Source organism: Cupressus sempervirens, chromosome 3 (assembly GCF_028749045.1).
Source record: "Cupressus sempervirens isolate cs-2001-9-10 chromosome 3, ASM2874904v1, whole genome shotgun sequence".
Classification (NCBI taxonomy): domain Eukaryota; kingdom Viridiplantae; phylum Streptophyta; class Pinopsida; order Cupressales; family Cupressaceae; genus Cupressus; species Cupressus sempervirens.
Window position 1 is genome coordinate 266248350 of NC_143120.1, and position 15241 is coordinate 266263590.

Consider the following 15241-nt stretch of genomic DNA (forward strand, 5'->3'; position numbering starts at 1 on the left):
GAGCTTAGTGGTTCATTTGCATGCTAAATAAACAGTTTCTTGTGTCTAAGCATCATGGTTTTCATTGTCTTTTTAACTTTGAAGTTTTTAGTGTTATTCTGATTAAGAATCTGGCCAAAATTTAAAAAAATCTGCTGATGACCAAATGGTGCTGAAGTCTCTATCATACTATGATATGGTTCACTGTTTAGTGCATTTTAACCATATTCTGAAATATAGACAATGCATATGAAATATAAATAAAATAATCATAAGATATACCATGAAACTTACAGGTGGTTGTTGGAGTATTATTCCTGGGTTTTTGTCTGCAACATTTATGTTAGGCTTCCCTCCAAAATTGCCACCATGCATGTTCCCTGCAGAATCACCTGCACTAGGTAGTTGTCTGGAAGCATCCTTGGAAGCAATGCCATTACTTTTACCCCAAGCCCAACCCATTCTGTTCCAAGCAGATCTAGTGTTCTGGTTTGACTGAAGACCTGTTGATACAATAGGAATCTCACCAGTTGATGTCTGGGTTTTATCTACAGAACTACCTGGTTTACCAGATTTTATCCCAAAACTTGAGGCTGCACGAAGACTCTTGCCCCAAAAGGAAGATCCATCGACCATATGAGTCGGACTTTTAGGAGGAGTGTTGGGTGATCCTTTTAGAGAATCAAAATATCGGGAGCCACTGACCTTGACAGAACCATTAATTCCTCCCTTCACAGCATTGTCACTGCTTCTGTAACCTGTTTCAAATTGCACTTTGGAATTCTCTACAAATTTTCCAGCCTCTGTAGAATTTTTGTCACCCTTCTTATCTAATTCATACTTCCTCTCACTTTCCTTAAAATTCTTCTTCTTTATCTCCTCTGCATCAATTTGATATTTATCTTTACACAAACCTTTCTCCCTCTCCTTCATCTTCTCCTGCCTTCTTCTTTCTGACTCCTTATCTCTTCTGCTTTCTCGTTCCTTTTCAGCCACCACCTCTCTCTCACTCACTTTTTCAGCTTCCAACTTCTCATCTCTTAATCTCCTCCTTTCCTCTACCAGCCTTGCAACCTCTTCTCTCTGTTTTCTCTCCTCCTCTTCCAGCATTTCCTTTTCTAATCTCGCTTGCCTCTTCTCTTCAGCTTTCCTCCGTGCTTTTTCTCCTCTGTTCTCTTGGGATCCCAATCCCTCTTCGCCCTTCTTCAATCCCACCTTGCGACTTGTACTTGGAACACCAACTCCGCCACAAGACGCACCCCTGCATAATCTTCTCCATACCCACCTGATGCAAGCCAAGAAACTACCTAAAAATCTTAAAATTAAAAGAGAATTCCTGTCCCTCCAAAAATTTCCTAGTCCTGAAAAGGATACTCCCAGCCAAGAACTATTACTAGACCAATCACTTGGCCAACCCTTTCCATCCCATAACCTGATATTTTTCCCTCCCAACTCACCAGCTGCACCTGCAGCACCAGTACCAACTCCCTCGGGAACAACATTGGATATATCCAATACTGGCCGCCGAGAAATGTGACCACAAAATGTACACATAAATCTGCCACCCCCAGGATTCTGATCTCTATATGCTGTCAAACAGTTCCTGCACCTACGAGTTGCCTCTTTCCGCCATTTTGCTGCCTCTAACGCCTTAATTCTCTTCCTCTCTCTCATCAGGGCAACCCTCCGTGCTCTCCACACTGAAAGACGAGGCATTAAGATCTCATACCAACCAAGACCGAAAAAAATCACAAAAAGGCAAGCCAACCTTGGTGAGGTTACCTCAAACCTAAATGCTGGTGGCAACAGTTGAGAGAATGCCCAAAGTACAATCAAAGGAATCACCAGCCATGGCAGCATGGCCACAATTCGTCGTGACCACCGCGAAGCAACACATAGTATACACATTATTTTTTTCCTCAATCTGTCAAACCCACTAAATACCCAGCACAATGCAAGCCACAATTCTCATCCACTGTCCAGATCCACCGTTATTAAAAATTAGACCTCAAAGCAAGCCTGGTTGACTTCCGTAAAGCTTATCAAGCCTTAAAAACCGTCACAAACCCTGCACTTACAGAAAATTTCCAGCAATTGTGTACTGATTAAAATATATGTTAAAAGAACTTCGCAAACAAAGAAAATAAAGCATTTCTTGAAGTAAATTGTGTTCACCGGAAGAATACTACATAACAGAAATAAGCTCTTCAGCAGTAACAGGCGTCCAATGAGAACATTTTGTTAAAATTCACATTTAAAACCCTAATTTGAAATTTTTTAGCTAGTTAAAACTGTAACTTACACTTTCTATATTCCTATTTCCAGAAAATATGAAAAATTCTTGGACTATAACAGCTCAGCATGCATATTCAAAAATTTGCAACGCTTAAATTCAATTATTACAGTGTCTTCTCCATTTCCCAGCCACAATTTTATGTGTTTTATTTCCCCAAGCACGATTTTAAGTGATTCTCTTTCACAAAAACCTCAAACTTTTTAGCAATCATTTAAACACAAGTATTTATGTTTCTTACAAACAGCCCAAAGTTTCCTCAGTTGCTGAACAAAGAGTTTCTTTCCACAACACCCGAAAGAAGCGTTAGTTCTTAAAATAAACCGCCAAATTTTAAGTAACCATTCAACCAGGCGTGTTTTTTAACATAAAAATCCAAATGCAGTATTATTGTATCCACGAACCCTAAGAAGAAGGTTCAGTTTCTCACAAATGCCCCAAACGTGTTATTTTCCAGTCGCCCGATTTTTCAGCATTTTTTCTTTCCATCAGGTTTTCCTAGCAGAGAACTTTCTTTGCGAAAACCCTATATTTCAAGGTGTTTATTCAACTAGGGTTTGAACATTAATAAAAATCCAAAAATAAGAACAGAGATCCAGTGCCTTTAAAAACCAAATGAACACATAAAATTCCTCATCCCTAACCTGTGCTGTTGCAGCGGTGCCCTCTGAAAGTCCGGCCGGCCCAGCCAAAAAATGTAGCCCAGAACTTTATTCCGTAACAATGTAGTTTTAAAAAAAAAAAACTGGAACGACTCCTGCGTGGTATAATTTTCTTCTTCTCGTTCGCAGTGAATTTGAGGAATTTCGCCAGTTATGGATAAACATAGATAAGTAGAAACATAATAATTCAACGAAAGTTATTACGCGGAAGACTAAGAAACTGTACATTCTTATTCTAGTTTGTATTAAAAAATTCAAAGCACTGTTCAATGTATATTTTGGACATTAAGATATTAGAATTAATTATGACCAACTTTGTGTTTTTTTCGCATAGACTATATCACGATTGGACGAAAATGGTGGATATTACTAGAAGTTTTTGGAGGGGATTGTTTAGCGGCTAAGTTTGCTCTCAAAAGTTGAAATGGTCAAATTATTTTTGGAGGTATTACACAAGGAGAATATTAGTCCTTAAATTTTTCTTTTTATTATTATTAATACTTGTCTATAGGGTAAGTACTATTGTGACATTTTATGGATTCTTGATATTAACATGTTAACTTCCAATCTACCAATTATAATTCATTTTATTTGATTTTTTCATATAATTATTATTTTTTTAAGTTATTTAACAATTTTTTAACTTTTCCATTTTTACATATTAATTTTCTATGTTTTAATTAGTTGAATTGAGGTCTTTAGAAATAATCAATTAGATGTGTTATATTAGAAAAATCAAATAATTTTTAAAGGAGTTGACATTAAAGAGTGTCATTTAATTTTTAAGGTTTTTTAATGTTTATAATTTCAAGAATTTGAATCTTATTTTAAAAATATAATCAAAATTAATTTCTACACTTCACAAATTAAGCTACCATTTTGAACTCACTAATTTGTATGATCATTAACATGTTACTTTTTAATATCGATTAAAATTAAAATAATTTAATTAAAAATTTTAATAAAAATTTTAAATAATTTTTTTTTAGAAAAACATTTTTCTTATATATAAACTAAATTTAAATTATATTGTTACTTTACTAAAGACAAGTACTTAGCCACTATGTGGCCATGTTTTGTAAAATGTTGTTGTGTTTAACTTAGCAATGAGTTTCGTTGGTTTTTAGGTTTTTTGGTTGAAATTTTAGGTTGGTGTTAATGGAAAGGTTTGAATAGGATTACATGTATAAAATTTAGTTCATTGTATCATTCATTTTTATTTATTTATTTGTAAATATATATTATATAATTATATTTAATATTTATATTTAATATATTTGAGATATGTCAAGGCTTATTAATATTTTTCATGTGTGACATGCATTATGTATCTTAATTCTATGGTTTTCTTATTCTAAGTTAGTGTTATAAGTGTAAGATTGAATTTTATTATATGAATTCAATTCTTAAACTTAAAACTTTCAAATTAAATTGTTACACTCTTTGTTTATTTATTTGTTCTCATGGACGAGCTTCGTACATGTTTTATGTGGTTTATCGTTATGTTGTGATATCTAAAAATAATTAATAAGCATCAATTTAGCATCATAAGATCATTTGCTCATAACAAATAGTAATTGAATGATCATTTACAATTAAGGAGCATTTGTTAGTGTTGTCTTCACTTAATTCCTTCATCATAAAGTTGACACACTATGGGATTAGCCTAAGAGAACTTGACCTAATGATTTGAAAATACGCTCAAAATATTTTTAAATACTACTATCTCTTAGCTAGTAGCAAGGAGCATACTTCAAGGTGAATTGAAAAGCATAAGTGTGCAATGCAGTGAGTAGATTCAAGAGTTATAGTTCAAACATGTGCCTAAAAGGGGGACATAAATGTATGAGATTGATCAAAAGAACAAATGTAGTCCTACATAAATTCTAAGTGGCACGTAGAACATGTATACCATTTTTGTCTTATTACAAGAATCTAAGCTACATCAAATCTATCCACCCATGTGAGTTATGGAATGAAGTATAGTTATCATTCACACTACTTTCCAAAAGTATTAATAATTATTCAACCATCACTTATGTGGCTCAAAATAATTAATTAGGGTTGATTTATGATAATTGTGTGAGTTGTGTTGTATTAAACTAAATTAAATTAATGAAAGGGTATTATTCTTTGTATTTATTATGGACTCGTCCAATCTTACATCAGTCTAATGTTTCACTTTAAGATTTCTACTTTTAATAATTTAGGATTTCGTGTTTGTATTTTCAAAATGCACTCTCATTTTATGGATGTGACTAGGTTTTTTGTTTTTTTATTATTGTTTCATTTATGCATTTTCTTTACATTTTGAGATTCATTTACGTTTGCATCTACCCACCCTTGACTACCACATTAGGATTTCATTTTAAGATCTAATGTACTACTAATATTTTGGATAAGTAATCATGAAAGTATACTATTGAGTTTAAGCTTTATCATGTGTGACTCTAACACTCATAATTGTAGTCTTATTTTACAGTGATTGTCAAATCTTAAAAAATCAAAATGTATCCCAATGATTAGGTTAAGAATCACTTTGATGATAATCACGACTATGATCATGATCAGTATGGTTCCTATAAAGAATTGGTAATTGAGATTACTAGTTTGAATAATGATGAAAGCCATCTACATCTAATAAATATGGTATGTAATGTAGTCATCAATAAGCCATGTGGATTGGAGATTTTGCAAGATAAGGTTCAAAAGTACTAAACTTACTTTTATGCTTTGTGAATCCACCTCATCTCTCCCTACCACTATTATTTCCCAATCTATTAATGCTTACCCTAACTCTACTTGTATGCCTCATCATACCATTTATTCCCAGTGTACCTCTCCTTGTGGTCCTCCTGCTAATCATCAACTCTTACTTCAATCATACATGATGCATCACACCTTTATTCGTGTATCCCCTACCACTGCCCCACATGTTATATATCCATCATTCACTTCTTTTGAGTGACATCGATATTTATACCCCTCTATTATGTGTCATGACTAACCCTTAATACATCCCACCCATGTTGATGGATGACCTTCATTAAATCAAGTACTAGTGAAAAACAAGGTAAAATAAATATTATACACTATTCTAAAAGTGTGTACATGTGTGAAATTAGTCTTGTAATATTCATATTTCCCTAAAATATTATTTCTGTAAGCATAATCTATGATAAGAATAAAATCAATAACTAATAATATAAGGTAAAGGCTTGTTAATGGACTTCTGTGTGTTGATCCAGTTATGCAAAGGCAAGAAGATGTGGCACTGGAGGCCCCACAGGAAGGATGGATCGAAGTCAATTTTGATGGGGTGTCTAAAGGAAACCCTGACCTATCAAGTGTTGGTTGTGTTGCAAGAGATATCTTAGAGCATATTCTTGAAACCAAATCCAAAAATATTGATAACAAAACTAACAATAAAGCAAAAGCCCAAGTTGCACTACTAGTAAGTAAAATGGTGAACCATATGCAAGTGGGGCAACCACACTTGGAGGGTGACTCCCATATCATAGTAAACATCGTTGTGATATGGAAATCTCATGTTTGGAAAAATAAACAAAAAAACTCCATAATAAAAAGGAAGTTGGTGGATTTTTACAATTTCTAAAATTTCCTAGTCTATAGAGAAGGCAATATGGTGAGAGACACATTATCCAAACTAGCATCTAAATCACCAACTCAACAATTTGGATGATGATGAGGTGGACAATCAGACATGTGGTACAATGACGTAACTTGACTTGCAAGGGGTGATGTTTGGGGCTGATGTCACTTGACTTGAATGAAGTGAGGTATGTGTTGTTGTGAAATATAATTAATATCAAGGAAGTTGGTGTGTGTGTGGAATATGGTTATTAATTTCTGTCACCCACACTTTAGATATAGATCATTATTTATCAGATTAAATAGACTCAAACAAGTTGATGATAAAAACTCTCAAATTTTATTCTATAGCTTCCTATCTAAAGCATGTAAGATCTATGTAATAGTGTTCTCAAATTGACAACAAAGAGAGCTTACAGTACACTCTAGAACAAAAGATTCAAGAGAAGATATGTAACAAGAATGCCAACTTTCAAGATCTTATCAAAGAGTTCAATGCAAAGCTAGATTAAATGATAAAGTTTAAGCTAAGGATGAATGCAAGTACAAAAGCTAATAATGATTAGATGATTTTAAGCTATGAAAATAAATTCTATATGTTCTAAATGCAAACCAACAAAATGATGATACACTAATTAAGTTAGGATCCTTTGAGCTAAGGCATATGCCTCATTATGTAGATTCACATAAATCAAATGAGTGATTGAGATGAAAAGTTGAGAAATGATGGTGATGCTTCCTTGTTTGATCCATGTCCTACATTTTTAGAAACTTCCAAAATGCTGTGCACTTTCACTTTAGTTATTTCCTTTAGTTTGAATTTGGAAAATAATTTTGTGTGTGCACATAAGTGGGGTCTTTTTATTTAATTAATTCATGGGTTTTATTTTAATTAAATGAGCTAGAAGATGTTGTAGACTTAAGATGTTGAAACATAGGATATCATTAGGTTTTTAGATTAAATGGTGAAATAATAATACAAGTAGAATTTTATGCACAATTAGGTCTGGATTAAGATTAAAGTTAATTATTTGAGAATCAAGGTACATAGTTTGCTAGATGAAGATTAGGTGACTGCATTTTTCCCTTCTTTGTATCATTGTAAGAGAAGTACATTGAGTCAAAGAATGTGTTGATGGCAAATAGTTATTTGAAGGATGACTTGTTCTCAATTTAGAAACTGACTCTGAACTTGGTTGAATGAAGAAAAACTATACCAATTTTGAACTTGATGTAACAAAAGTTTCTCAGTTTAGGAACAAACTTTGAACTTGATTGAATAAAGAACAACTATACCAATTTCAAACATAGTGTAATGAAGATTGAAAGATTGATTTTGAAGAGACAAACTCTAACTTGATTAAATAAAGGTTAGCAAGATTATGAAGAAGTTGACTCTAAATTGATGGAACAAAGATCAATTAAATTGGTTCTAAACTTGATAGAATGAGAATCAATTAAAAGGCCTAAATGCACAACTTCATATGAAGCAATGAAACTGTACATTGGGACTAACTTGGCTAATTGGACATTATCAAATGGTTGTGGTGTGATGAGACTAATATTCCCTTATTTAGATTTTGTACCCACCCCAATAATTTGATGTAAAGTGATGAAATCACTCATGTAGAAGATTAGAGAATCTCAACTTGATGTGGGGCCTGGTGAAGTTGAGATGCCATTGGCAATGAAATATTGATTGCTTCATAATTTCAAGGATTGATGATAGAATATTCTTACCCCCTTGCAATCGAAATTGAAATGAGGGAGAGATTCAAAAAGGAGGTAGGTTCAATAAAATAGTTATTAGATTGGGTAAAAAATGATTGAGAATATATTCTAATGGATTTGAAGATTATTTGACCAAGTTTAACCACCTAGTGATGAGAAATTATGCTAGTTTGACCAAGTTTGACTATATTTGACCAAGGTTGACCTAAGTTTTGGATATCAATTTGGAAGTATGTGGGTTTCTTTTACATCAATATACATAATTTATAAAGCAATCAACTATGTTTGACCAAAAAGGTTGACTAGGCAAATGATGTAAAAATTCAATTTTGATCCAAAAAATGTATCCAAGACATCAAAAAAAATTTTGGAGTTTGAGTTTTATGTCACACAGAGTTAGTTGAAAATTAGGTCAAAAGAGCATAAAAGGGGCCCAAGGGGTCATTTTTTATTTATTTGAACATTCAATTTTTTAGAGTATTAAAGCCCTATGCAAGAGCTATGATGTTAGTACAAGTCCATGCTCCCTCTTTTGAGTACAAGGAGAGGCACAACCAACCACATATGTACAATACACTAGCAAGTAACAAAATCTAGCTCTTGATTTATTTATTTTTGCAATTTTTTCATGTTTTTAGGTAGATTGTACCATTTTGTCGCACAATGCAATTGTATATCACATGTAGTATATTCTTGCATCGTACAATAGAAGATTAGTTTATGTTTTATCACACTAATGTATTGTTAGCCCCAAGTGATGCTATGACTGAGAATGTTATGAATGTATGCGAGAGTCATATCAGTTGTTATGTTGTCATTGATGCCAAAGTCTTAGTTGGATAGACATTGTGCTAATTTAGTAGAGTGCCATATCATTTGATTGATGAAGAGGATTTGAAGAAAGTATGTTGATGATATAATTGATAAGCATGTTATTCAATGGACACTTCAATGAGTTGGACAATGGTAATGTAATGTTGGTTTGATTATTTGACAATCATCTAATCATATAATGTAATAATAAACTCCATGTATTCACCAAGCTATGCAAGCTACACTGAGTAACAAGGTGAAAGAAGGAGTACAGTATTAACTAGGCATTTGGAAAAGAGAAGTTAAAGTTTAGTGTTAGTCGAGTAATTCAATTTTAACTAAGTGATGTATTGCTTGAGTGAAATGTAATGTTCATTGAGTACAAGCTAGAAGAGAAAGTTAAGAATGATGAGATATGAGGCCGACTTATGATGAACATAAAGAATGTTTCATTAGTTTGAAGGTGGAAGTCAGATTTAGTTACAAGATTTATGGTTGGAAAAAATATAATGAAGATTTGATGATGGAGATTTAAACAAGATAAGGATGAACACAAAGTTTAATGAAAATTCTATTTTTCTAAGTGACTAAATACATTGAATTTGAGATCTACAGATGTGGTTAAGTGGCAAAACTTGGAAGAATTTGGAAGCAAAGAGTTCACTATTCAAGGAGATGTTCAAGCAAGGTTTTGGTTGTTGATCATTATCGTTGAGTTGGTAATTTGTGTGAAGAAAAGAGAATGAAAGAAGCAAGGTGGACCAAGTAGAGCAAAAGGAAGATCAAATGTAGTTAGAGAAAATTTAAATTGTGAAGAAGTCAATCAACCAAGCAAAGATCATAGAAAAAGACAAAGCAAAACAAAGATCTAAACAAGAAAGGTAGTGTTAAAACCTAACAGATCATTTTTCTATTACTTTCTTACCATTGTAGCAGAAAATATCTTAACCAAGTGGACCTAAAAAGTCTACGAAATCCTATATGCTAACATCAATTAGTGATGTTTGTAAATCCTTTAGAGTAGGCCACTCTTTAGACGGAATCAAGGAGTGATAAGGTCTAGATTATATTTATGTTAAAACCCTCTAATTAGGTCACACTAAAAATGTGCATGTAACCTTTAACAAGACTTGCCCTAGCAGAGCTTACTTCAAAAGAGTGAAATTATTTGGGTTATTAGTCCCAGGTGGTTTTTCCCTTTGCAGGGTTTTCACGTTAAATCGTGTTGTCAAATGTGTGATTATTTTTATGTTGCAAGTTGATTTTCATGGTTTTTACTTAATATTGCAACTTGGTAAAAGTTAAATTATATTTATGATACTTAATAATAATAGAAACAACGAGATAACATTTTGAATTGAATTTATTACAAGATTGAATTGTAAAGTTCAATGAGATCATCGAGTTATTCTTATTGAAGTTTATGAAGTTTGAATTGGTACTAAATTATTTAGAAGGCCTATAGGATAACTGGACATAACATATTCACCCCCCCAAGTTATCTAACGTGTACTAGCTTGTAACACACGAAAGACACCTATGTTTCGCCCCCTTAGGTGCAATTTATTGCATAACTTATAATATTTTATCACACAATAATGTTGGGATAGATATTTTTCATACAACCATAGGTGTACCTTGTTTTTCTTTATTTGCAATCAATTTGATTACTGCCCTGCATTTCTACTATTTTAGACTTGTTGTGATGTTTTTATAGATACTCTATTGTTTATATACATGATCTTCAATTCTTCCTAGATGGGTCCATAATGCTTTGAGTTCTCATTTGATGTAGGATCAATTTGTAGATTTACAAATCTGGTGTGCATACCTATTGGGACTTAGACTAGTGATATATCTTGATGAGGCTAATAGGGGTGTCACAGAGGCATGTAGGCTCGAGAAGATTTTACAACTTCCTAATATCTATGTCAACAAAAAATTGTTGATAATGCTCACAAAGTAATTTTATTTAGAGCATACCACATTTTGTTGGTACAAGTTTCTTGGAGGTTGACTCGGAAGCCAGACCGGTAGACTTAGTGATCAAGCAAGTTGTCATTGTTCTCAACAATAAGAAAAGACTAGTAGAAAGGGACAACTGATAAAGCATATTATAATGTGAAAACCTATCAAATAAGGATGATTAGAAAAGAGAAGATGTGTACACCCAACGAAAGTGATGAAAAAGGTTATCTAGTTAGATGAAACAAGGCAAGTGCAGACTACTTCAGCAAAAGAAAGAAAAGCAAAAGGAAATGCATAAATATCAATGAGCTAGAGAGGCCAGGTCCACAAGATGTGCATGAAGAAAGAAACTTATGAATATCTGGTCATGTATTACAACTGCACTCAACGCCACATTTATTGGTGATGGGGGAATAGATTGAGGAACAACTATAAGAATTTGAATTTGAATTATTTTTAGTCGAGAGCATATCATTGAGCACACATGACACCGGTGACTCTCTTATGAACACAATGAATCTGACAAGACTGACACACTACTACAATGGGAAACCACACTAATAGTAGGGGTGAGAATTCAAAATTTGAATTCGTAGTTTGAGACTTCTAAGTGAAGCTAAGAGAATAGTATAAAAGGAGACGAGATTGAAAGAGGAAGGATTGGATTACCAAGTAACTAGCCAAAGAGCCAAGAGAACTGAGCTAAGGTGGAATCTCAAAGAGATATCATCTTTAAGGAGTGACCATGCTAAGAAAAGGAGAGTGTGCCTGAACAACACAAGAGTTTTGTGAGCATAAACAAAGAAAGAGAAGCACATAAGTGATCAATGAATTAAGTTGCAGAGCAGATTTCTAGACTGGTCAAAGAGAGCTGAAAAAGGATCTACATCAAGCTAAGTTTAGTAAGAAAGCTATTAGATCATTTTTGTATTGTTTACATGCCTTTACAACAATAAATCTCATTAATGGTAGATCCTAATAGGTTCTTTGTACAAATCCCTTAACACGGTGACACATTAGCTTGTGTTGCAAAATCATCTAACCAAGATGCTCCTAATAGGGAAAGATCTTAACAAGTCTCATACAAATTCTCTAATAGGGTGGCACTTCACAGTGTTGTAATCTTCTAGCAGGGATAAGCTCTCAACTAGGTGCATTTCAGAAGAGTGAAAATTTGTGAGGATCAACTCACACATCATGGTTTTTAGCCTAGTTGGACTTCCAAGAGATAAAAATTGTGTTATGTGTTTCCATTTTCATGTGATGTATCTTTTCTTAACCCTGACTGGTTGATTTATAGCCTGCACTAACTCAAAGATAAGTGAAGACTGAGATTTGAAGTAAAAAGTTGAACATATTGATTCACGCCCCCCCACCCCCCCTCTTAGTATATTGACCTTTGGTTGGGACCAACAATTGATATCAGAGACTAGGTCCTCAAGACATGAGAGATTAACAATTCGAGGAAAAGATCAAGATGTTTAAAAGAAATGCACCTAAGTTCTCTAGGGAGAACTATAGCCCATGGTGTAGAAAGATGTGTTTTCATCTGAAGACTCTTGGAGATGCTTACTAGACCCATGTAGAGGTAAAATATGTTGAACCAATTGGCCAACTTAGGAGATACACACAACCACAATGGATGTTGTAGCGAGCACCTTGTAATACTCTGAATATAAAGATGTCAAGAAACTAGAGGCATCCTATAAAATGTGGGAGAAGCTTAAAGTCATCCATGTTGAAGACAAGCATGTCATGAGGGCTAAAGTTGACATCCTAAGAGGAAAGTTTGATGACATGAGAATGTAAGAGGCTGAAGATATAGAAGCTTATGGAAAGTGAGTGAAGGATGTCATGTTATCCATCAAAACATGTAGTGGAGTAATATCAGAAGATGGGTGTGTGAGCAAGATGTTGAAAAACCTACTATCAAAGTATGCCATAAGGGTGTTAGACATTCAAGAGTTGAGAATAATAGACAATATGGAGGTGTCACTTGATGCCTTGATAGGAAAGTTCACTACATATAAACTTAGAAAATTTGACAATAGTTAACCACAAAGGGTTGAAATTGCCAAAGCCTCAGTTGCATTGGTTGCAACATTGCGGGAAAAAGCACCAAGTACATGCAGACATAGAAAGGAGTTCGGAAGCATGTAGGCTAAAGAAGAACAAGAAGAAATGGAGGCATTGTTTGTAAAAAGAATGGTTAGAAGATAAGGAAAGTACAAGGGTAAGCTTCCTTTTTAAATGCCTTAACTACTAAAAGGTAGGATATTATCTTGCTAGATGTCTAGAGTCTATCAAAAAGGAAACCAATGAATGGAGAGAGAGCAACTATTAGCCCCAACTAATAATATAACTAAGAATACTATTAATGTGTGTAAAAGAGTCATATTAGGTGTTAAGTCATCATTGACGTGAAGCCTTGGTTAGACAATATGTTAATTTAGTAGAGTTCCATATCTAGTGTAGAGGCACCTAAATTTCAAGAGAAAAAAGATTTTTAGAGTCCTCAAGTCATATGTTGAATTAATGTGATCCATTTATGACATATTTTAGTCTTTTGAGTCAAGATGTAAAGGCTAGAGAAGCCATTTGAAATAAGCTGTCAAAATTGTAAGAGGAGGTCTTAATATGATAAATAATGTCAAAACATTTATTAAATAGGTGAATGGATCTATTTATATCCATATAAAGTCATTTGAGTCATAATTTTGGTCTAGCTCAGGTTTATATGAAAGTTGTAATGCAAAAATGCTTACAATGCATAAGATGTCATAGTTGCATAATTATTAAAAGAATGTAAGGAGATGGTTTAAAGGGTGGTTTGGAAGTTACAACCAACCAAAAAAGCTATAAAAATGGATGTATGGTAGAACCAAAGCATTAATGAAAGGAAGAGATACATTTTGAAACAAATTTGGTAATATTCTGAGTTGTTATTTTGATTGGTTTTTCAATTTTATTGTTAGTTCTAGGTCTTGGACGATCACATACAACCTAGAAACCATGTAAAACTTGTATATGTGGATATATTAATGAATAAAATTTATTTTGGCTTTGGTTTGGATTTATTTCATGTAGAAATGAAGAAGTTATGCAAGTTTTGGCAAAGCTTGTAAATTGCAAAATTGAGGATGCCCAACTATAGTCAGATTGCAATGTTTGGTCTAGACACATTTGGATGTAAAATGAACTCTATTTATATCTATTGGAAAGATATGTGAACTATATTTCATTTCCAATTGGTTTGAGTTATTTTCATTCAGATTTGTGTAAGTTATGAAGATTTGAGTGAAAACTGGTTTTTAAATGTTGTCAGTGGTGTTGTGGGCAAAGATTTGTGCTTCTACAATGATTTATGTACTGGAAAAATTAATGTCTTATAGAGTTTGAAACTAGACTCACAAATGGATAATTTGGAATCGGTTTGAGGTTATTTTAATTTGTTTTGTGAAAGATATTTGATGCCCTAGGCAAGGTTACATGTTTTACTTATGGTTTATGACAAAGAAAATGGGTCTTCGTGCAGACAACATAATTTGAAATTGGTATATTATATTGTACTCAAACTTGGATATGTTTTAATGGGTATAATTTGGAACAATTCCTCCAAAGGGTTTGGAAAGAAACATTAAGGATTAAAAGTTACAAATAATGTAATCAGACATAGAAATCAGGATGTGCAAATGGAGAAGGGTTGTTATTTTTGTATTAAAACATGTTGTGTTTTACCTCATAAGATGCCTCTATATAATGAAACTATTTCATAGATTTTGAAGGGATCAATAAGTATCTCACTTATTGGTTGATTTATTTGATGCTATGCATCAATATCATTTGATTGATGAAGAGTATTTGAAGGAAGTATGATGATGACATAATTGATAAGTATTGGTATTCAATGGGAACTTGAATGAATTGAACATTGGTAGTGTAATATTGGTTTGATTGTTTTGAAATCATGTAATGTGATGAAGTTTATGTATTCAACAAGATACACAAGTTACATCAATCAAATAGTCTACATGATGAAAGGAGTATAGTATTGCCTAAGGTACTAAAGTATTAACCGAGCATAGTGTTACCCAAGTCAAGTTATAATATTCACCGAGTATGAGCTAGAAGAAAAAGTTAAGAAATATGAGATGTGAGGGAAACTTATGATTGAAAATAAGGA

At 33.2% G+C, this 15241-nt stretch overlaps 1 protein-coding gene across 5 annotated transcripts in view; it reads right to left on the minus strand.

Annotated features, from left to right (window-relative positions):
* The window catches only part of LOC149565925 (uncharacterized), a 44148-nt gene extending 40873 nt beyond the window's left edge, over positions 1-3275 (minus strand). For 2 of the 5 annotated variants that reach the window (XR_016362082.1, XM_089819387.1), the window contains exons 1-2: positions 2917-3198; positions 274-2047 (exon numbers count right to left, since the gene is read on the minus strand). Coding sequence is in view for 4 of the 5 variants with exons in the window: in XM_089819387.1 (XP_089675513.1) it covers positions 274-1887 (1614 nt within the window). In the remaining variant the exon portion in view is untranslated. Of the gene's footprint in view, positions 1-273; positions 2053-2702; positions 2799-2916 lie in introns of all 5 variants that reach the window. The other 3 variants (XM_089819388.1, XM_089819390.1, XM_089819391.1) reach the window with 3 other exon arrangements.
* Positions 3276-15241: the final 11966 nt, after the last annotated feature.